This window comes from Mercenaria mercenaria, chromosome 5 (genome assembly GCF_021730395.1).
Source record: "Mercenaria mercenaria strain notata chromosome 5, MADL_Memer_1, whole genome shotgun sequence".
NCBI classification, from domain to species: Eukaryota; Metazoa; Mollusca; class Bivalvia; order Venerida; family Veneridae; genus Mercenaria; species Mercenaria mercenaria.
The window spans coordinates 73,723,194-73,748,773 of NC_069365.1; the positions used below are offsets into that span (position 1 = coordinate 73,723,194).

The 25,580-nt window shown below is 33.3% G+C and overlaps 2 protein-coding genes across 9 annotated transcripts in view; one reads left to right on the plus strand and one right to left on the minus strand.

Annotated features, from left to right (window-relative positions):
- LOC123557621 (calcium uptake protein 3, mitochondrial-like) overlaps positions 1-25,580 on the minus strand; it is a 144,388-nt gene that overhangs the window by 113,747 nt on the left and 5,061 nt on the right. For 5 of the 6 annotated variants that reach the window (XM_053543954.1, XM_053543957.1, XM_053543958.1 and 2 more), the window contains exon 3: positions 5,683-5,703. The exons of the other annotated variant lie outside the window; for it this stretch is intronic. In XM_053543954.1, coding sequence (XP_053399929.1) covers positions 5,683-5,703 — 21 coding nt within the window. The remainder of the gene's footprint in view (positions 1-5,682; positions 5,704-25,580) is intronic. 6 annotated transcript variants of the gene reach the window in all.
- Positions 1-25,580, plus strand: part of LOC123557623 (fibroblast growth factor 18-like) — a 46,116-nt gene that overhangs the window by 1,524 nt on the left and 19,012 nt on the right. Inside the window, exon 1 of one of the 3 annotated variants that reach the window (XM_045349215.2) lies at positions 20,636-20,775. The exons of 1 other annotated variant lie outside the window; for it this stretch is intronic. The gene's annotated coding sequence lies outside the window, so the exon portion shown is untranslated. Of the gene's footprint in view, positions 1-20,635; positions 20,776-21,935; positions 22,059-25,580 lie in introns of those variants that run through there. One more of the 3 variants, XM_045349214.2, reaches the window with a different exon arrangement.

Sequence of the window (25,580 nt, forward strand, 5' to 3'; positions counted from 1 at the left end):
AAAACGACAGTGTAAGACAGACATTTATGGTTTAATTTCCTACAAATTTTCTTTATTTTGTCACATATTGTTTTATGAAAAACAAACAAGATAAATGAGCCGTGCCATGAGAAAACCAACATAGTGGCTTTGCGACCAGCATGGATTCAGACCAGCCTGCGCATCCGCGCAGTCTGGTCAGGATCCATGCTGTTCGCTAACAGTTTCTCTGATTGCAATCGGCTTTGAAAGCGAACAGCATGGATCCTGACCAGACTGCGCATCCATGCTGGTCGCAAAGCCACTATGTTGGTTTTCTGATGGCGAAGCTCAAATATAAATTGCATTAATAGCACACCCTCTCATGAAAACAGAAAAAATCTCGAAGGACTTTTTTTTTTTCACATAACTTTTACAGAATTAAAAAATTCTAATATCCAAGTTGAAATGTAAAATTTAGTCACTGCATTTTAATAGATTTAAAAGTGAGGTTTCGCAAACTATTTTGCTTTATACACTATAACCATTCACAAGAACACATAAAAGAAATTCCAAGAACAATAATTTCATTAATAGTAAAGATACTTCTTTTAAGATAGTCGTCTTTTTGCATGAAAAAAAGACCAATATCAGACTCCAAAAAAGGAAGTTAAAGCCATCTGAAAAGCATCAATTATAATTTTAATGATTGTGTGGCCATTTTGACCGCTATGACATACATCTCTGTTCTTTCATTTTATGGCCTGTGAGTATCATGACTTGCATAAAATGGTGAAATATTTTAATAAAAATGTAGAATTATATACATTTTTTAAAAAATGTTCCAAGATTCAAATCAGATTTTGATATTTATTCTAAAAAGTATTGATTTACCATATATGGTAATGCCCATTTATGTAAAAACAAAGACATAACTGTGCCTGAATAAGTTGTCACTGGTTTTTGACTACTGGTATGCAATTTTACGCTCAACATTTATTGAACATCTTTTTCAATTTTTTTTTTCACTTTTGTTCATGTTTTAGAAAATTCATGTTTTTGTCCCCTTTAATATTTGGCAAGTTACATCATATAATTGGTACTCAGAGGAAAAACAGGGCTGTCAAGCAGAGTAAGTTTTATGTTGTTTTTTTTTAAAGATAAAAAGTACAATGCCAATTTTGTAACATGATTAAATCCATGACTGTACAAAAATGACATTAATTTCATGATACAGTACTGCATGGGTTACTTCAAAGTCAATATTAAAGCATAAAATTTGCATATTAAATAACTATTAAACAAAAAGACACTTTTGGACAAATTTATGTTTCAGCTGGTTATGAACATGAATAGTGTTTATGACATTAATTTGAAATGGGCATACTGACCACGTTGTGTAACTTCTTGAGGTGACATTAATCATAAATACATGTCATGGACATCACATTAATTAATAATCATATGAGCCGTGCCATGAGAAAACCAACATAGTGGGTTCGCGACCAGCATGGATCCAGACCAGCCTGCGCATCCGCGCAGTCTGGTCAGGATCCATGCTGTTCGCTTTTAAAGCCGACTGCAATTAGAGAAACCGTTAGCGAACAGCATGGATCCTGACCAGACTGCGCGGATGCGCAGGCTGGTCTGGATCCATGCTGGTCGCAAAGCCACTATGTTGGTTTTCCCATGGCACGGCTCATATACAGAACTGCTGTATATGACATTAAACTGAAATATATCTGATTTTATGAAATAACACAGAACAAAGTATTACACAGAGAAAAGTCAGTTAGTGGGTAGTGTATGTGACATTAAATTTGACTGCATTATGGCTATATTACATGACATTGAACACACAGATTATGTCATGAACATCTGCTTACTTATAATACTATAGAGATATATATGACATTACATCTAAATCAAAAATGTAAGTCTTGACATGCATATTACAATGACCATATAGAATAATATTCACTAAACAACACAAACAATTGATTTTAATAATACTTAAATAATGGACACGACATTAGTTAAAAATAATTATAGTGAATGCAGATTTATTTCATGGTTAAGGATAAAGAACTACGTAGTTTACTTTCATGTAAACAGAAATGGTGTGTATGGCTTTGTACAACATAATCGACACTGCATCATGTTTTTTGCAAAATGAATTTTAAAATAGAATTATGCTTTTAAAACTGCTTATTTATATAATGTAGTGATATCTTTTGACTTTTAAACAGAAATATGTATAATAAACATACTGAATTCTTTCATCAAATGACATTAAACAACATAACAGTTACAAAACTGCTACCTAAAACAACAAGGAGACGTACAATTACGTAACTATATGACATTGAACATCAGCACAACATCTTGTACATAATGACATTAAACAAAATCTTTTTATTTTAAACAGTTATAGTAATAGAAAGAAATGGACCAATTGTGCAAAGACCTTAAATTTATATAATACAAAATAACAGCCTGGCATGTGTTGTTCAACGAAATGGCATTAGACGAGGTATAATAGTTTCAAAAAGTTGATGGCCAATGATACAATGAAGAGGTGTAAATGACATTGAAAGTCAACCTGTATCAATAATGAACAAACAGTATACATTTAATTAGATTGTTAATCTGGTGTATATGACATTAAAGACAAAACAGAAAAGAATTGTTTAGTTGTATAATATGACATAATTATAATGTTAATTAATTAATTTGCTTTCAGGGTTGTAGAACACTGTGAACATTAAGCATTATCAGAATTATGTAAAGCATAAAGTATAGCAGCTGTGAGTAAAATTGCTTCAAAAGCATGTAAGAACGGTATATGACATTTAAGCTGCTTTAAAGATACATTTTATTCTAAAAATCTAATATAATTTACTGTTAACATCAAAGCATTTACAGTCGAGATGAATATATATTTAAGGATTTTTTTAAAAATCATAATTATATAAACACTTTTGAGAGCTGCATATCACTTAAAGATTACCTATGTAATTGACAGCGTCATTTTTCAATTAAAGATTACCTATCCCAATAAAATTAGAAATGAAATTAAAAATGTCCAGCAGAAAAAAGCAATTTAATTATACCATAAAAGGTTCCAGAAGGCTGCATGAGAGTAATATATCCCATTGAAGACAGACTACAATGTACATAATTATATCATGTACTTTCATGTAAGTTGATGATAAACAGATGGTACAAAAAAAAACATTTTAACACACAATGCATCTAATAATATATACCTAGTACAAACAAGAGGGCCAAGATGGCCCTAGGTCGCTCACCTGAGACACACAACATAACAGTGTAAACATGTTTGACCTGTAGTGATTTCATGGAAACAACTATTCTGGCAAATTTCCATTAGGATTGGACCCAAAACGTGGTCTCTTGAGTTTAAACAAGTATTTTCTTTGACATGACCTAGTGACCAGTTTTTGACCGCAGATGACCCATATTCAAACATGGCCTGGATTTCAGCAAGGCAATCATTCTGACCAAATTTCATGAAGATCAATTAACAAATACAGCCTCTATAGCATACACAAGTATTTTCTTTGATTTGACCTAGTGACCAACTTTTTAACCCAGACGACCCATATTCGAACTCAACCTAGATTTCATCAACGCAATTATTCTGACCCAACTTCATGAAGATCAATTGAAAAATACAGCTTCTATCGCATACACAAGGTTTTTCTTTGATTTGACCTAGTTACCTAGTTTTTGACCCAAGATGAATCATATTCAGCTGCAACCTAGATTACATCAAGGCAATCATTCTGACTTAATTTCATAAAGATCAATTGAAAAATACAGCCTCTATTGCATACACAAAGTTTTTCTTTGATTTGACCTAGTGACCTAGTTTTTGACCCAAGATGAATCATATTCAGCTGCAACCTAGATTACATCAAGGCAATCATTCTGACTTAATTTCATAAAGATCAATTGAAAAATACAGCCTCTATTGCATACACAAAGTTTTTCTTTGATTTGACCTTGTCACCTAGTTTTTGACCCCAGATGACCGATATTCGAATTCAATCTAGATTTCATCAAGGCAATCATTCTGACTTAATTTTATGAAGATCAATTGAAAAATACAGCTTCAATTGCATACACAAGGTTTTTCTTTGATTTGACCTAATGACCTAGTTTTTGTTCCTTAATGACCCATATTCAAAATCGACCTAGATTTGTTCAAGGCAATCATTCTGACTAAATTTCATGAAAATCAATTGAATAATACAGCCTCTATAGCATACACAAGGTTTTTCTTTGATTTGATCTAGTGACCTTGTTTTTGATCCAAGATGACCCACATTCGAACTCTGCCTAGATTTCATCAAGGCAATCATTCTGACCAAATTTCACGAAGACCAATTGAAAAATACAGCCTCTATCGCATACACAAGGTTTTTCTTTGATTTGACCTAGTGACCTAGTTTTTGACCGCAGATGACCCATATTCAATCTCAACCTAAATTTCCTCAAGGCAATTATTCTGACCAATTTTCATGAAGATCAATTGAAAAATACAGCTTCTATTGCATAAACAAGGTTTTTCTTTGATTTGACCTAGTGGCCTAGTTTTTGACCCGAGATGACCCATTTTTGAACTTAGCCTAGATTTCATCAAGGTTATCATTCTGACAAAATTTCATGAACATCAGTTGAAAAATACAGCCTCTATCGCATACACAAGGTTTTTCTTTGATTTGATCTAGTGACCTAGTTTTTGACCCCAGATTACCCATTTTCAAACTTGGTCTAGATTTCATTAAGGCAATCATTCTGACAAAATTTCATGTAGATCAATTGAAAAATACAGCCTCTATCGCATACACAAGCTAAATGTTGACGGACAGACAGACGACAGACAGACAGACGCCAGACATCGAGCGATCACAAAAACTAACAACCTAAGCTATATGAGCTTTGTAACCACCAACTAAAAACCACAACACCTAGGTCATGATGCAGCTAAGCAGCCCTGTGTATCATTGCCTCTACTTTTAAGTGTTTCATCGCATTGCTCTACTAGTGTGCCTTCTGCCTAAAATATCTTGACATGTTTATAGCTGAGAAAAAAAAAAACTTACACTAAAAAAAAAAATCAGGAAATCAATGAAATTTTTTTTGTTTTCATTTTTTGTTACAACATCTTCTTAAATGAAAAAATGAAAAACAAAGCCTATCGTTTTTTCTGCATTTTTTTTTTTTTTTTGCTTACTTGTCTTAAAATTGTGTGCAAACTTGAATCACCATCAATTTTTAGAGAAGTGTATATGTACAAATGTACAAAAACAATATTTCTAACACAAATAATGTAAGTAAAAGTAAGAAAACTATAAGACCAGAAAGTATAAAAATAATAGAGACTGAATTCAAGAATTTCTGCTATTTTAAGCTACAGGTCATTAGTAGTATGAAAAGAAGTAGACCTTTTAAAATAATTTTATCAAACTCTTGAATAATCAAAATTAAAACTGCAGTACGATCAGGTCATAAAATTTACCTTTAAGTTTTGTGTGTTAATCTTTAACTTGTTAACTGCTTTATCTTGTAAGTCTATCTTTAACTTACATTTTTTTATGTGTTCCAAAGTTTGCCTTTTACTGATAATTAAGCTCGTTTAGTGTATGTAAATCTTGAATCCAATAAAACTACCAAGTAAAGAAGAGAAAATCATACCAGAAGATCCATTTTTCATATCTGTCAGGAAAATAAGAGAGCGGTTAATATTCAATAACAAACCTGATTGATATATTACCTCCCTTTAATAAATATCTTACATTACCTCCCTTTAATAAATATCTGTCAGGAAAATAAGACAGCACTTGGTTAATATTTTGTAACAAATCTGATGGATATATTACCACCCTTTTAATGAAAATCTATCAGGAAAATAAGACAGAGGTAAATATTCAAGGATATATTACCTCCCTTTAACAAAGGTCTATCAGGAAAATAAGACAGAGGTAAATATTTAATAACAATCTGATGATTTAAATATTCTAACTATATGAACATTACTGCTATGAAAATATCAAATCAAGTTACATACAATTCTTATCAACTTGAGCACAATGGATTTATATTACATCCATTTATTAAATCACTAAGTCTTTATACACACATAATGTAATTCAAGTACAGCTGAGCATAATGAATTAGCCTGAAATTTTGCTAAAACATTTAAGAGCAAAAAGTAAGAAAATTCTGAAAATTATTACCTCCCTTTAACAAGTCAGAATGTTTTTCTGACAGTTCTTTAAATATCAAGGAATTTATGTGATGTTCCTCATTGTTGCTGCTCTTTTAAAGAATATTTTTTTGTTACCGTAAACCCTCGTATAAAGAAACCTTCAATATTATTCACCAACTCACACACACCACCTTATTTTTTCTTTAAATATTTCAGCACTATTAAAGTCATGTGTATATTGTTAAAATTCATTCCCTAGAACTTGGGCTAGTTCATATTCAGTTTCAACATATTTTTTCCAAGTAAGGGTCTTAAATAAATTTCCGCCTTTTGCAATTAATACAAAACCCCAATGAGCATTTATGCAGCGGTGGTGGTGGAGGGGGGAAAGTATTTGGAATTGGGAGTGGATGGGAGGATGGGGAATGGTAAATGGTACAAAAAATCAAGATTATTTTTCATTTGGCCTCAATAAGAACATCTAACATGTTGTAATACCATTACATTAACCTACACTTATACATGCATAATTTACATTGGATTTTATTCAAATATTTATTCATGATATATAAACATGTCCTTCAGCATATTTCAAGCCATTTAAATGACCTAAATTTCTATCATATTTTCTTCAGTCCATTTAACAGGCTAATAAAAATGTAATTACATGACTTTGAATCAAAATAAGAAAATATTTCATAATTTTAGGTAATATTATAATACTAATTCTAATGTCTAAAGGGATTGGCAAACTTTGAAATTGGTACCACTGAATAGGTAACTATTTTTTTTGTGTTTTCCATAATCAGCAATTGTCAACCTAATATATACTTATCAATGAAACATGATAAGCTAGCATCTTACTTGAAATACAGCAGAATCTGGTAACACTGACAGTTCTACTTTCACTTTCAGTCTGAAAATAATGCTATTGTTTGAACTGCTCATGTTTTGTAATATTTTCATCAACCAGGACTACCTGATGTATATGTCTGATACACAATAATTATCAACATAAGGAAAAAACAATTTGGAAACGAAGTATAATGGCATCCTCGTGTATGTTATACAGTGCAAAACAGTATACATGTGTTTCGAGCTGAAGCGACAAAATTTTGATAAACAAACTCACGGGCAAAGTTTGATACCCTTCAACGCACTTATAAACCTTTTCCATGGACAAAATGCACCAAAGGTGCGAACAAACCTACAAATGTTCTACATGCAAAAAGTTGTCACTTACCTAGGCGAAATGTGAATATGGTTAACCAAAGTCACCCATGGTCAAGCTCTGCCAACCATAGTTACACCATGATCATCAATGCTTTTAATACTTTTCAAACATCAAGAAACATGGTCGACCACGGCTTCCCTTCATTCAACCATGGTCAGACTATGGTTACATTTAAATCAACAAAACTGTCAAAGGATGGTAAGACCTGTGCCAAACCATGGTCTACATGGATAAACCATGGTTGACTATAAGGTCCATTTCATACGGCTTACCTGCCATGCATAAGTTACTAAAACTGTCAAAGCCCAAACGTTAAACTTTGACCATTGACTTACCATTGAAATTATATTAAAATGATGTATTAAACCCAACACAAACATTTAAAAACCAAGCACGGACAGCTTATTCTAAAGTTCATTATTGCAAACACCCTCCTTTTAAAAGCTATACTTGACATTCAAAATCTTCTGCAAACATGGCCAGGGTTATCAACCTTTTGATTATTTTGTTTTAACTTTAATTCTTTAAGGGCCCAGCGTTATTTTTTTTTGACACAGCCAGTCAGTACAGCATCTAAAACCGAATTACTTCCCGATACGGTATCACCCTTTGTCTCGAGAATTCACAGTCACGTTAGATTACCGTTATAACACTGTAAATATAACATTAAGTCGGCACGATAACAATTCTTTGATGTCTATATCTTACCATTCTCGCTGAATGAGTGGACACTTCAGCCATCCAAATATCACTGAAGAGCCGCGGATACCATAATTCTCATAAACATGCGATCATTTGATAACCCTCGACACCCGGGTAGCCGTCCAGTTAGCATGGTATTTGTCAAGTGTAGGCCCATTAATTTATCTAACAATATAGGTAAATTAAAATGTTTGTTCAACATTTCTTTGCCTTTCCACACCTTTATCTCAAAGAAATAAGTGACTTTGCAACTTTAGCCATAAAAATTATAATTTAATACTTGTACTTAAAAAGTTATCTATAAAGTAAAAAATGGGAAAACAGATAAAGTTTTAAATTTACAATCCATTAAAACATTCTACAATTAAGCATAACTTTCATTTGCATATTTCTGCACTATTACTACAGTTTGTAACTGACGTACCCACTGAAACTTTTGCGATTCAAATTCACAGAAAGTTTTTAAACTGTAGGGCTGGAACTATGGAACAAACATAACCAGTAGACGTGAGAAATTCTGGTTCAGTAGAAGTTTTAAGAACAAGGTTTTTAGAAGCTTTGAATCATGGTTTTATTTCTCTACTGATGGGCTGAATATAGAACAAACACGGCGTATACTCTCTTAGACTATTATGTAGTGGGATCAACGTATGTTTCATACGCAATGTTGTAATCTGCACTGTATAATAATTTTGTCAAATATGTAGTTTTCATTGTGTGATACCATTACATATATATTTTATCGTAAAAATTTTAATTTCATGTACAAATTGCCAGTGAATATACTATGTGTAAAATTAGGTGTTTGAGCAAATAAAGTAGTTTCAGTTTCAGAAATTGCACACACATAATAACATTGAAGTTAGTGAGACTTTCAGTTCCAAAAAGACACTTTACAGCCAAGTATGTTCTCAAAAAACGAGAGAAAAAATGCCTAGATTCGATGAACACATTTTTTTTGGCCAGAAGTGTGCTATTCTATTATAATATGGGTATGACTCACAAATACACGATACATAACAATCCTAGGTCAAAGTGTTGATACAGTATTAAATTTGGGTGGTCAAATCTTTTATTATCAGTTTTCTTTACATATTTGAAATTTACTTTCCCGATATGAATGTTTGGCAAATGATTTTCAAGAGCTTTTGATTTTATATTGATTGGGTGCATCAGTCGGTTTTGAGTAGATAAAACTGCACTGGCGAGAATTACGAGTTTCGGTCACTATAATTTAATCATTTGTATAAACACTGTGTTGATATAAGTAAATCAATTAGATGGCCAATACGTCAAGAGTTTTGTTATATTTACCAAAAGTGACCACATCAAAAAGTAGCGCATGCTTGAATCACCTAAAAGAAGCTCAATAAAAGTTTTCAAGATGTATATGGATAGCTAGAACTATACCTGTATCTAGGTCGTAACAATTTCAAAGGTCCAGGAATTTGACAAATGCGGCATTTTCAATGCTAAGACATATCTTTGGAAAAAAGAAAAAAACTTAAAAAAAAAAAATTTGCACCTTAAATTCTGCTCTCTCCAAACAAAATGTTTCATCACTGCAGTAAACGGCTACACCTCACTCTCCAAGCTTCCGCAGCTATTGTAATAATTAATAGACTTAAAAATGAGTCAATCTCAAAATAAATTCTTATACAAACGTAAACAGGAATTTAGTTTAACAGAGGCAGTACAAGAAATTATCTTTGATATTCATACTTGTCCAGTCAGCTTAGTTGATTAGGGGACAACAGACCTGCATTCTGCTTTATGATTTAAGGGGAAAAAAGCATCTTAAGCAATTAACCCGTTTTAAGTAATAAACCATATTCATATACAGAAGTGGTCTGCGACTTGCTGAGAACAAGAAGTTACAACTAAATATCAGTATTCAGAATAGCGGATTACGATTTAAAAAATCTGAAAAGTTGCTGGAAAACAGTGTTAAACCGCAAATTATTAAACAATCCAAATTGAAATAATTCAATATATGACCTTGACCTTTTCTGAGTATTGCTAAGCTATTCTGGCCAGAACAACTATCTGTCATTTTTTATTACCAGCCCTCTTGAGCATATATTTCAACCTTTATTATAACCAAAATAAAACAAACAAAAGTTTAACAATCATTCTTTTGAATGCAAATCAATGTCTCAGAAATCCATTGTGTGTCCACTCTTCAATTATCACCTATTCCTAAACTGATGACCAAACAATTTCTGCTATGTAAATGATAAACAGTGCTATATTTGCATTTCCTAAATCCTTAGCGCACCTTTAAAAGGACAAACAGAATTATATATTAATTTATGAGATAGATATCAAAGTGTGTGTGTGGGTTTTCTGCCAAGGCTAATCTTCAACCGATCAATGTTCTACCAAAGTAAGAAATTCATTGAAGAAAACTGTCAGGCAGATAATCTATGATCCTAGAATAATTTCTCCTCAAGATTTCACTTTCATTTAAAAATGAAAGAAACAGTTGGCAAGAGACAGACTCCAAACTGATCCATTGATTTAATTCAAATTTTCTGTGTTTAGTTGTATTAAGGTTGAGAATTTCAATATGTTTCTGCTAAAAGCAGAAGAAAACTTGTTAAATTCTGACCTTTTCCTCTGATATTTCTGCAACATCTGCAAATGTTTTACTGATCGTTCTGAGGCTGTGTCCCAAGTTTCAACTTTTTTTGTCCATACCCTCTTTCATTTGTTTTGTTTCTTGTCTAGCTTGTTTGTGGTATTAACCTCTCCGCCCACTTTCACCCCTACACCCATGTTTGTTGTTCTCCATGCTTCCTTTTTTTTTCATTTTGTTTTGTTTCTTACCAATATTTGTTTTTTGTTTTTTTTTTGTTTTTTTTTCATATGTGGTAAATAGATCTACATGGCATTCTTGTTGTGAGACCAAAAAAAATGTCTATTTAATCTAGAACTGCATTTAAAATACATCGTCAATAGTACATAATAAAATACTGTAAATTTTTATTGTATTTATTTGTCTGGGAACAAAAAATGGCATAGAACAAATTCTTAATTCACAGCGCACCCACATTACCCTGACAATCTTGGAGACTAAAAACTAGAGAGTTGGTAGGATGGGAAAATCCGAGCCATTAAAGTATTCAGTTATCACAATCTCTTACTGCACGACTGAATCACATCAATTTGTCGTACTTCTGTCATTTAGTAGGCGTGATACCAGACTCACTGCCCTCATGGGATTGAAAATCTGTTCATGAATCTACAAAAACATGAAATATTCCACAATACCAAAATTGTGTCTGTTTGGAAGTTTCATTAAATCAGTACTTTTTAACAGCGCCACAAGATCCTCGGCCAATCCCTTTGATTCCATTATTGCATAGATGACAAATTTGCATGAGAAAAAAAGAAATTATTCTGAAATAGTATATAAGAGTGCCCAAACACAAAATACAAACAATTTCAGAAAATAAGCGTCAGTTAACGTGTAACTTAATTTCTCATCACGTGTTATATGGGACACTATTTATAATTTTATCGTATTTAACAGTATCATTGAATATTTCAGGTAAGAGAAATTATTTTTGCATAGCAGAATGCTTCATAAATCACTTTACTTTTTTAATTACTACAAAATTGATTGATTATGTATGTGGGCGTGAAATTTTGAGAAAGCTATCTCATTAGAGTATGAATTTGCAGATTTCAGATTTTTTTCTGTATTTTTTCTTCTTTTTTAATAGTTTGGTTAACTATCCCTACTAAATTTAAATTGAAGTGTGTGGGTATATCATGAATTAAATTCTTATTGCAAATGTCTAATTTTAGTGGGTTTTCTATGTTCAATTTATTTCTGCGATTGAACTTTTGCATGTCAAAATTTATTGTTCCGTAATTACATAGGAGTTTAACTTTGGTGTGAAACGGACAATAGATAAATCAAAGCAGTATAAAATTTTCAACATCAAAGCGTTTTATAAGTGCTTAATAAGTATGTGAAAAGGGCCCTTGATTATGCCCACTCTCCACTATCTCTGGTCATTATTCATTTTCAATGACCTTTAAATTGTTGCCCGAGACCTAAATAAACCCAAACCTAAATAAATGAGACGTGTCTTTCATTACCGTCCAGTTTAAACTTGAGACAATCTTTCTCCTGTTAGCAACTTTCCAGTGTAGGTATCGAGAGCAGTTGTATACATTCGTACATATTCGCCTACTTCAACTCTCCGAAAATGGTCAGTCAATGTATTACTGCGATGACATAAAACAGGGGGTGACCAGAGGTCAGTTTATCCTGACCAAGCTGACAAACAGCTGACCAGTTAGATAATACGCCAGAAGACAATGACTTTCCCTGCTTGATTATGTAGGAGTTAAGGCTTAAGCTTATTACAGATATGCAAGATAAAGATGATATTCTTTAAGATACCGGTAATAGAACTGCTCAAGCAGGCATTGTACACTGATAAAGCAACAAGATTACTCTTCCAAACATTATTGTTAACTTAGATAATCTTTAAATTGGCTTGACCATAAAAGGTTTCTATGTCTCATTTTTTTCTAGGCCATGGATATACCATGTAATCAGGTTCCATAGTCAAGAACTAGGTCAAAATTTTCAATTTATTACGTCAGTTCTATTTTGATAAAATGAGGGCTTAGATACAGTCTCAATAGAAAGTATACATGTATGCTAAAAATCCCTAACAGCCCATGGTCATTTTTGCATCAGCAGATAAAATACCCATTCATTACAAGTTTAATTTTTTTTCAATTACATAACAAAATTTTAACAAGAGCTGTCCGTAAGACAGCCAAGCTCGACTATTCGAAATATTGACCCAGAAGCAGGAAAATATTACCCAAAAAAGTTAAATATCAAAAGAGTTTTAAGTTCAAAAGTGGGAATAATTTGACCAAAATGCATATCAGTTATGGGACTTGCTGCTATCAACTAGTTTTATAACCCCGAAGGCACATGAGAAGTTTCAATTCAATATCTGCATTAGTTTTGGAGATAGAAACTTGCATGTAAAACTTTAACCAGAATTTTCAAAGTCCAAAAGGGGGCATAATTTGCCCAAAATACATGCCAGAGTTATGGGACTTGATCCAGTGAGGTTAGTAATTGATCTAGAAAAAGAAAAAATAAGTTTCAAATCTATATGCATTTTAGTAATAGCTGTATGTACTTGCACGCAAAACTTTAACCAGAATTTGCTAAGTCCAAAAGGGGGCATAATTTGGCCAAAATGAAGGTCAGAGTTATGGGACTTGATCCTATCAACTAGTTTTATAACCCCGAAGACACATGTGAAGTTTCAAATCAATATCTGTATTAGTTTTGGAGATAATAACTTGCATGTAAAACTTTAACCAAAATTTTCTAAGTCTAAAAGAGGGCATAATTTGCTCAAAAAACATGTCAGAGTTATGGGACTTGACCCAGTGAGGTTGGTAATTGATGTAGAAAAAGAAAAAATAAGTTTCAAATCTATATGCCTTTTAGAAATAGTTGTATGTACTTGCACGCAAAACTTTAACCAGAATTTTCTAAGTCCAAAAGGGGGCATAATTTGGCAAAAATGAAAGTCAGAGTTATGGGACTTGCTGCTATCAACTAGTTTTATAACCCCGAAGACACATGTGAAGTTTCAAATCAATATCTGCATTAGTTTTGGAGATAGTAACTTGCATGTAAAACTTTAACCAAAATTTTCTAAGTCCAAAAGGGGGCATAATTTGCTCAAAATACATGTCAGAGTTATGGGACTTGATCCAGAGAGGTTGGTAATTGACCTAGAAAAAGAAGAAATAAGTTTCAAAGCTATATGCCTTTCATTGATGACTGTATGTACTTGCATGCAAAAACTTAACCAAGGTGTGACGCCGACGCCGACGCCGACGCCAGGGTGAGTAGAATAGCTAGACTATTCTTCGAATAGTCGAGCTAAAAACGTAAAAGCATAATTTCCAACAGCATTATTTTGCTTGACTCCAAGAAAATTATTTTTTATCAGATGACCATGCTAATTATTTACCAAATAGCATTGTTGTTTTTCAATTATACCTTTGATGCGGATATGTTCATATTTTTTTCTGAACTCTGAGACAGTCACTTTAAACAGTTATCCAGACTAACGAAACTTTTTATGCCATATTTTCGTAAGTCATTTTGAATATTTGATTAGAAAATAATTGAAACTTGGGGTCATTCTTACATTCTAACAATGTAACAGTTTGTTTGTAGCTTAAATTCTTGATTTGTGTCCAAAATATGTGTACTACAAGGTTACTTTACCCTCCCATCAAATTTCAGAAAAATTTATTACCTTCTATGTTTTAATCATGACACCATGCCTCTATTATTACAGCTGCGAAAATTTTTAAAAATTTAAATTTTGATCCAAAAATAATATTGAATTTCTGGAGAAAATTATAATTCATTTTATTAAAAGTTAAAAAATGACTTTAATTTAGCAATAAAAGCATTTTAAACAAGGTATGCAGTGTTGTTGTTGTTGTTGTTTTAGGCGAACAGAGGCATGGCCCATTCAGAGGGGAAGACTGTACCCTATAATGTTTCAAACAGGACAAAAAATCATGTCCACCTTTCAAAAAATATGTTACACTGGAAAGAAAGTTACTTGAAAGCACCCTGTCTTGTGTTTTAAATGGTACTGATAACATAATTATGTATATCTAGTAAGAGTTTTAACTTTTGTTGAAATACCTAAAAATGCGTGTATGGGGGAGGGGGGGTATTTTTTCCCTCAAAAATGGGGAAAATTAATATACTTTCCGCAGTGGGAAATTAGGCTCAATTTCAGCCCCTCAAAAGGCCATTACCCCCCGCCCCCGCAAGAAACAAGAACAAAAACTGGGTTGTCAATAGTAAGAGATATGAATGCCACCAAATCAAGAGTATCCTTGTTTGTGCTTAACATGTGTTATGTTTTGGGTTGGAGTTAAGGGTCCAAGCATGTGACATTGATCTGAGAGGTACACTAACTCTTGGGAAGATTACACCTCATCTTGCTCAACGATTTTGTAAAGTTACAATGGAATCCTTTGAGTTGTTAATAAAGCTATAGTCAAAACAAGAAGTGATTTAGACATATAGGCAAAGTACCAAACTATTATGAAATTACTGTATACCTCGAGCTCCCTTCAGTTTGTCTTTAACCTTTACCCTGCTAAATTTCTAAAATGGACTGGTCCATCATTCAATCTGGGCAATACCATTTATTATTCAAAGGGTTTTTCACTGAAAATTTAACGACTAAATAGCGAACAGTGCAGACCATGATTAGCCTGCACGAATGTGCATGTGCAGGCTAATCTTGGTCCGCACTGGTTAGCCTGCACGGATGTGCATGTGCAGGCTAATTTTGGTCTGCACTGGTCGCAAAGGCAGAATAACTCACCACCAGCATGCTAAAGGTTAAGTCCATGTTCCCTCAAAGCATTTGACCAATGTGAAATGAGCTGTTATATTTTACCTATCCCTCTTCTAGATCTTTTCCCGTGTTTGCTTAATACCTGTTTTGGAGTATTCTACATTTTCCGTTTTTCAAGGGTGCTTAAATGTAAGAATACAACAGTTCATATATCAAAATATGTTTTACTTATCTCTGTGCCATCTCGAAACCTACTTTTTATATCATTTTCAAAGAAAAGCAAATATCAATGGGACAATCCTCTTATTATATTTAACACAAACTGCAAAATAAAACAGTAAATCTTTTTGTAACATTAAAGATTATATAAAGGCATAAATGTCACTAGAAAGCCTGATTTAGGAGTTAGTCTTGAAATTAATTTATTCTAAATACTGCGGAATCATTTACATTTGTTGACATGAAATTTCCCAATTTCAGCCATAACAGCTATTTTAAGCATTTGCAAATTGAACACTGCAGCAGTTGCAAACTGAATGCTGTATAGCAGTTGCACTGAACATTGTAGTAGTTTCAAACTAAACATTATAGCAGTTGCGAACTGAACAATGTAGCAGTTTCAAACTGAACATTGTAGCAGTTGCAAACTGAACATTGCAGAATTTGCAAACTGAACATTGTAGGAGTTGCAAACTGAACATTGCATCAGTTGCAAATTGAACACTGCAGCAGTTTTAAACTGAACATTATAGCAGTTGCAAACTGAACATTGTAGGAGTTCCAAACTGAACATTGTAGCAGTTTCAAACTGATCATTGTAGGAGTTTCAAACTGAATATTATAGCAGTTGCAAACTGAACATTGTAGAGTTGCAAACTGAACATTGCAGAGTTGCAAACTGAACATTGCAGAATTTGCAAACTGAACATTGTAGCAGTTTCAAACTGAACATTGTAGCAGTTTCAAACTGATCATTGTAGGAGTTTCAAACTGAACATTATAGCAGTTGCAAACTGAACATTGTAGAGTTGCAAACTGACCATTGCAGAGTTGCAAACTGAACATTGTAGGAGTTGCAAACTGAACATTGCATCAGTTGCAAACTGAACACTGCAGCAGTTTCAAACTGAACATTATAGCAGTTTCAAACTGAACATTATAGCAGTTTCAAACTGAACATTGTAGCAGTTTCAAACTGAACATTGTAGCAGTTTCAATCTGATCATTGTAGTAGTTTCAAACTGAACATTATAGCAGTTGCAAACTGAACATTGTAGAGTTGCAAACTGAACATTGCAGAGTTGCAAACTGAAAATTGTAGGAGTTTCAAACTGAACATTGTAGCAGTTTCAAAATGAACATTGTAGCAGTTTCAAACTGATCATTGCAGCAGTTGCAAACTGAACATTATAGCAGTTGCAAACTGAACATTGTAGAGTTGCAAACTGAACATTGCAGAGTTGCAAACTGAACATTACAGCAGTTGCAAATTGAACACTGCAGCAGTTTCAAACTGAACATTGTAGGAGTTTCAAACTGAACATTATAGCAGTTTCAAACTGAACATTATAGCAGTTGCAAACTGAACATTGTAGAGTTTCAAACTGAACATTACAGCAGTTGCAAACTGAACATTGTAGGAGTTGCAAACTGAACATTACAGCAGTTGCAAACTGAACATTGTAGGAGTTGCAAACTGAACATTACAGCAGTTGCAAATTGAACATTGTAGGAGTTGCAAACTGAACATTACAGCAGATTCAAACTGAACATTGTAGGAGTTTCAAACTGAACATTACAGCAGTTGCAAACTGAACATTGCATCAGTTGCAAATTGAACACTGCAGCAGTTGCAAACTGAACATTACAGCAGTTGCAAACTGAACATTGTAAAAGTTGCAAACTGAACGTTGTTATTAGTTGCAAACTGAACATTGTAGCAGTTTCAAACTGAACATTGTAGCAGTTTCAAACTGAACATTGAAGCAGTTTCAAACTGAACATTATAGGAGTTGCAAACTGAATATTGTAGGAATTGCAAACTGAACATTGTAGAGTTGCAAACTGAACATTGTAGCAGTTTCAAACTAAACATTGTAGCAGTTGCAAACTGAACATTGTAGCAGTTTCAAACTGAACATTATAGAGTTGCAAACTGAACACTGTAGGAGTTGCAAACTGAATATTGTAGGAGTTGCAAACTGAAAATTGTAAGAGTTGCAAACTGAATATTGCAGCAATTGCAAACTGAACATTGTAAGAGTTGCAAACTGAATATTGCAGCAATTGCAAACTGAACATTGCATTAGTTGCAAACGGAGCATCGTAGCAGTTTCAAACTTAACATTGTAGTAGTTTCAAACTGAACATTATAGCAGTTGTAAACTGAACATTGCAGAGGTTGTAAATTGAACACTGCAGCAATTGCAAAGTGAACAATGTATTAGGAATTTGCAGGAGTTGCATACTGTACATTGTAGATGTTGCACAGTGAACATTGCAGCAGTTGCAAACTGAAAATTGCGACAGTTGAAAACTGTACATTGCAACAGTTGCAAACTGAAAATTGCAACAGTTGAAAACTGTACATTGCAGCAGTTGCAAACTGAACATTGCAGCAGTTGCAAACTGAACATTGCGACAGTTGGAAACTGTACATTGTAGCAACTGTAAATCAAAAGACTGTACTACCAATTTTCCATGGTCTAGTTCCTATTCCTAAAGAAAACTTACCTGGTAGCCATAAAACCACAATTTTCCATCAATCAATGTAAACATCGCAGAATAGGATGGACTTGAACCTTACTACTTGACTTTTACCACACTGTCTTACTGGTTTGAGTCATTTTTGAATTACTTCTACAAACATTTCTATAAGGAAGTTATTTTACAGATTAACTGAATTCTTATTATCTAAATTACAGATTTTCTGAATTTTAAGGACCTAATCCCAGATTTACTGAATTTTTATTTGCTGAACAGGTCTGTCACAGATGGAATTTTTTTATCTAAAAATCAACAATATATATCTCTAACTAGAACTGTGTCCATAGGACACAGATGCCCCCACGTACTGCGCAATTTCGTATCAAGGTTCTTCACCTATGCAACTGTTGAAAAACGGTGTTAAACCCAAAACAAACAAAAAGCAACTGTGAGCCCATTCCGTCAAAGAGTTGAGACAGGAGTTGAACACAAAAACTTTCTTCACTATACCCTGAATAATGAAACTGCATTTTTCTCTATATTCTATATAGCACAACTATCAAAGGGCCATAACTGTGGTAAAAATAGTCACAGCAAAAGTTCTGTCCTTCATGGTCATCTGCACATCAAGCTTATTTATCTGGGAAAGTTTGAAGCAAACCAGGCTAATAGTGTGGGTGAAGTAGGACACACGAGATTTCAGGATGTACATACGGACGTGCAAACAGATGGATGGACATACAGACAGCACCAATGCTATAGTCCCTAACATAAATGTGGGGGCATAATTAATCAGTACATAAGTTTGAATCAAGAGGTGTACATTCTTTAGTATGAACCAAGCACAAGCTAAGGCTGAATATTGGCCATTTATTTTGGAAGCTTAAAGTCATCTTAGAGATAAGTCCTCACTTACTTGGAAAATATCCATCTAAGGAAATATGAGCCGTGCCATGGGAAAACCAACATAGTGGGTGTGCGACCAGCATGGATCCAGACCAGCCTGCGCATCCGCGCAGTCTGGTCAGGATCCATGCTGTTCGCTAACAGTTTCTCCAATTCCAATAGGCTTTAAAAGCGAACAGCATGGAGCCTGACCAGACTGCGCGGATGCGCAGGCTGGTCTGGATCCATGCTGGTCGCACACCCACTATGTTGGTTTTCCCATGGCACGGCTCATATAATGAGTGGTGACCTTAATGATGTTGGGAACTCACCATCAGTAGCTTCCAGCACAGAGGTTACAGGTCCAATCCCAGGGACAGCAACTTACCCTTACATTTTCCGAGTAATTGCCCTTGGGTGCAACATTTATAATAACCAATGAAGACAGAAAGAACAGAAATTGCTTAAATTAAGTTAAAGCTTTAGAAAAATGCAATAAAAAGGTCTATTTTCAAAAAAAAATTGGACAAGACTCTAACTGTCCCAAGTATAATGGCACTTTAATAGTAACTTTCAGCAAGCATTTCTTTTATGAACATCATAAATTTCTCTCTATTGTTAAAGTTCTAAAAAATCGTTTTTCCCAATTTTTTTGCAAACTGAAAGTTCTATTAACACAATTATTTGTATATGTAAGTACAATCATGCTGACTCATAAATTATATTTGCAGGTCAGCGTAGTCCATATCAGTCCACATGGACAGAGGTCATCGTAACATGAGTACTGCACTATCTTTAAGACCAACTTGTTGACAACTACATCAATAGTCCTTAATCAATTTGAGACCTTAGATAGCATTACCAGGCTAAATATATAGTATTTGTTTCTTGCCTCTTCATTGTAAATTTTTCAGTAAAAGTGACAGGTGTCTTTGTGCTTTTATTTTATACGTTTTTTTTTTTAATTCTACACTTTGTTTTGGGTTAAATGCTGTTTTCAACAGTATTTCAATTATGTAACCGCAGGCAGTTAACCTAACCAGTGTTCCTGGATTCTGTACCAGTACAAACCTGTTCTCCATAAGCAACTGCCAATTTCCACACATGAATCATTCAGAGGTGGAGGACGAATGATTTCAGACACGTCTTTTATCAAATCGTCACAGAGAACATACGGCCCACCTGGTGATCGAACTCGCAACCCCCCCGATCCAGCTTGATCTGCGCTAACCTTATTGAGCAAAGCAGGCGGGTTACAATTTATTTTAATACGCTACATGACATGTTTCAATATATTGCATGTAGAGACATATTATGCTGAATAACTACATGAGAAAAGAATGCTAGCCAAACCGATTTTAGCATATTTTAACTTTCCTGAGATTTCTACCATTCCTGAAAAATCTGTTGTTACTCTGCAAAACTATTTTGACAAAATAAAATAGATTTAAAAAGGGAGGGGTCTAAGAACCTAATTTCTTTTCTGTAGCCTTGCACTGTATTTTAACTTTCACTACTGTCTATCATATCAGTGTTACCATTAATCAAAAAAGAATCCCCTGGATTTATCTTAATACAATATTTAAATGTCTACATTATACAATCATAGATATTGAACTTTTGGAAAATTTAACGACTTTAAAAACCATTGAAGTATTTTTCAGGTATGTATTTTGAATAACAATTTCTGAAGCTTGTTTTAAGACTTAAAGGGATGACAATTCACAACTTACTGTATTTTCTTTTTCTATTGTTTTGTGAGTTTTATTGAAACAAACTGTATTAATATATTTAACACAATTTCATACATGTATTGTATGACCAAAATATCTCATGTAATGCCACAGTCACATTTAAGATATGATTACCCTTGACAATACCAGTCATGCTATCTATGGTGGTGCTGGTTCTGTTGTGGGTTGTTTCTGCAAAGTCACACAATAAGACCTGTTCCCAGCTAGTCTGATACTTGTAACCAATAGAAACATGACAGGTCACACGACCTTGAGGGAGTTGTTGCGCGATCACCCAAGATTACCTACAATTGTCAAGGACCAGTAGCTGGACAGGCTGTGTAACTGTTGAACAACTTTAGAGAATCAAACACAACAATGCAGGATCACTCAAGACTCAAATGAATGTTAAGCCTAGGTTATACCATCCAGGTACGACCTGACTGGTCGCAGGCAGGTTTCTGATAATGACCTTTGCACAGCTAATTTCTGTCGTATACAGCTACCCAAGAAGAGCCAAGACTTGTGGCAGGATTTCTCTATGATTTCTTGCAATGCCCAGTCAAAATTGGTTGTAACCTATTGTAAGCAGTCTTATCCCTCAGTACGACTTGGGCTTAAGAAAATTACATATACCACAAGAAATTGTAAGAAAAAAGAATTTAGTAAGAGGTGGTGGAGCGTGCATGTAAGAAGAGTGGTGGAGAACGGATACTGAATTATCCTTATCAAGTACATTTTGCTTGCATGCCAGGGGGATTCACCTTTCTATTTACGTGATGACCAATCTTTTTTCAAGGAAAACAAATACATGTAGAAAAAACCCATATAAATTCTATTTCAAACTTTACTGACCACTCATAACTTCTATATTCAGAAGTGTGTTTCAAAATTCAAAGTATATATCGCCCAGTCATTTTCCAAAATCTCTGAAAAGAGAACATCTAACCTAAATATTTGTACTTTATTTCTCTTCCATATTTGGGATTCCAGTGATGTATATTTAATACTTATCAGGAAGAGGATTGGCAGACTGGAATTCATTACCATTTCTTATATCGTGATAAAATTCTGTTAAACATGGAAAAGCGTTCAAGGTCTTGTTCTATAATGATAATTTTTATGATTTTTTTTCATTTATATTAAAAGAAGGCATTGAAAAAATTACCTAAATACTTCGCATACCAAGTACATTACGTGTCTATTTATTAAAAGTAAGTATTTTGTTTCTTTACAAATTTTTTTTTTAAATACAATTTAAGCCTTTTATTGCCTCATCTTTAGAAATTTAATATTCAAATATATAACTGTTCGTAATTTCTGTTTTAAAAATGGCCGGCAGAAGACAACTTACTTAAGAAAGAAATATTGTGACAAAGTAATTAAACATTAAATTAAAAGTGGACTTTGCTGAATCAATACTTTCAGCGAGGCTGCAGTGGTGGGGTGGTGGGGGTGAATATTAACGTGTAATATTTATGTTTTTCTTTCTTTTTTTTTCTTTTTTTTCTTTTTCAAAATACTTATGACAAGTAAAACATATGCAGATAAGTTTAAATATGTAATGTAAAGCCATTATGCATTATAAATAAAACAACAAAAAAACTTATGAAAGATAACCTAAATTTAATTTTCTTTGAAAATGTTTTATCATCATTGCTTTTATAGAATAAAGAAGATTTCAACTAAAAAACAAAAACAATCAAGTTACAATTGTTACAATGAAATATCAACCCTGAGATCACAGGTTCAAACCCTGCTAGGATTTTTCTATGGAGCACAGCCTATGCACTTACCTAGCGCAGCCTATGCAAAAATTCTAAGAGCTTCATAAGAAGCAGATTCAAAACCTTTATTGGCTTTATATATTAATATTCTTTTCTTTCCAACGAAAACAACCTTCCTCAGTAAAATGGTGACGCTGCAAAAACGACCAACTATTTTTTTCAAAAACATCTTAACATTTTTGCCCAAATAAAATAAAAATGTTGAAACTATGACTGCTCTCTGAAAATACCTCAAGCATGAGCGACAAGTGGATAAAAACGTAGCATAAAAATGCAATTAGTTATATAATAATGCAACTTTAACCCTTACCATGCTGGACACAATTTATGCTGCCTTTGCAACCAGTGCAGATCAAGATCAGCCTGCACATCCATGCAGTCTGATCATGTTCTGCACTGTTTGCTATTCAGTCAGTATCTTTTTGGTATGCACCCCTTTTAACACTTAATGGTACTGTCCAAATTAAAAGATGGACAAGTTCATTATAGAAATTTAGCAGGGTAAGGGTTAATTTGCAAAATAAAAAGTGTCAATGAGAAAAGATGCAGAGACTGTGTTACTCAGCCAGACAGGTGAAATGATTACGACTGGCCGTATGCCAATGTCCTTTGAAAAATCGCAAGTTTATGTGGCTACACTGCTATGAAATATATTCAAATATTCTTCACATCAAAGACACTCCGCATTCTATATGATCAAGATTAGTCCAAGTCTAATGCTTGTTTAGGTTTATAATAACACTGGTTAATCCTAATTTCAAGTTGGAATGTCGATGAATTTTGCCTTTACATTTTCGCAAATAAGGAGTTAAATTTGTCAATCATTTTTGTATGTAAAATGCTGACCTCGAAATCCCCTACGTCTTTACGTATCGTGTAAGAGCTTTGGGTTTTAAAGATGAAAAATTGACGATCATTCAGTTTTCAAATAAATTAATTTGGTACAAAGTGATAAGACTTAGAAAAGAAAACATGAATCACGTAAATTAACTGACGCTCGCAAAAAAAAATATAAAAAAAATTGCAAATTCCAGACCAAAGGACGCTTTCAGCATTTAAAAATTTATAATAAAAAAACACTATAATAAAATCAATCATAACAGCAGTTATCTGTGTGAACTATTTCTGCAAAAACAAAAACAAACCATTTAACAGTTTTGCAAAAGAGACATGCCCCCAGAATTGCACACCTGACACAAGGTTAGCTTAGGGTTTAAAGGAATCAGAGACCTTGCCTGAAGACCTCAATTTTGTTGGTGACACTTTCTAATCATTTTTAACATACATGTTAAGTTTCATTGGAATTCCCTGAATTGCTCAAAAGTTACAACTGAGACATTTACCTTTTTGTGTCCACAGTCATCTATATAGACAGCCATTACAACATTCCCCCCCCACTTCCCCCACTCCCCAAGGAATGAGGCAGATAATTATAGCAAAGTCTTTCTGTACTACCAGTAAATTTTGTAAATTTATCAAATATGAAATACTTCAGCTCTGCAATAATTCACGTCAATTTAATTGATTGAATCTGATAAATTAATTGTGTCATGTTTTACAGAACACACATGCTACTGACAATCTTCCATCCAATTTTAATTTAAATACTCAGACTGCAGTCAGTTCATTAATTAAGTCCAATTAAACTGAGAAAAAGTGATTTCCAACAACGACAGACAATAATGTCGAATAATCAAGCGAAAGTGTATAATATACAATAAGTAACAAACAGCTGCATTTTCCAGACGTAGAACATACTAATTACTGGACTAAGCAAAAACGCTGATGAAAGCTGATTACAGATTATCTTTATACATTTACATATCTTCCCCCACAGGGTTGCACCCAGATATTATGTAAATGAATGACATGTTCACTCAGAAGAATGCATTTTTGCTGAGCATGACATTTATCTATTTATAAACACTGTCAAGTGATATCAAAACAATAAAGAAAAGATGTGCCACTCCAGCCAAAATCTGGACTATTACAGTACACCAATAATTCTGATAAGCGATAACGGCAACCTTTCTATTCAGCTTGGGTTAAAATAAAGATATTTCTGTAAAATTTTGAATTATAATAATCAATGTTTATTTAACAACTAAACTGAAATTAGGGAATGATTCCATTTTTTTCTTTTTTTCTGCAAGAGTGGAGAAAGAGGGTGGGGACAGGGTACGGGGAGGGGGAGACTGAGGGCATCAAATTTTTCTGTTTTTCCACAGACACAAATGCCAGTTATTTCAGAAATTTTCTCTAAGAATATAATAATATACTATGGCTACATTTGCTATATTTTAAATGAAATAATAACAAAATCATACAATAATCCAGAAGAATAATCAGTTAATCATATCTTTTTATTTCATTTCTTACAGTAAGTTAATACTGTCCAGATGTCAATTAAGTAATTTCCATGAAAAACTGACTCTTCTCCATTCATTTATGCACCCTATTAACAAATGTACATGTCACTATTTGTATAATTTCAAAAAAAATGTAAAATCTCATGTAAAATCTAATTTTGCGGTGATATTTTCTAAATACACAAATTATATCCAGTTTGCTTGGAGCTAGATAGATAAAACAATGTAAAAAAAAAAAAAACAACACTTGTTCAAAAAAACTCAGACTGATTTATAACAAAGATTAAACTTCACTTTTTTAGCTGATAATGCAAAATAATTAATATACTTATAGTAAACAACCAAAATTACAACTGCCTTCTATGATTTTGATCAAAAACTGATCTTGCCAACATCAGCAACTTTTAACAAAACTTGGCACAATCATTCATTTTATCATTTTCTCCAAAAAGAACTGTATCATAGCTGTTGAAAGTTAAACATGACTGTTACATGCATGGCTGAAAACTACTCACCATTGAAAAACAATAAAGAAAAACAAATGATAGAACAAAATTGAACCGTAAAACTTTCGATCATA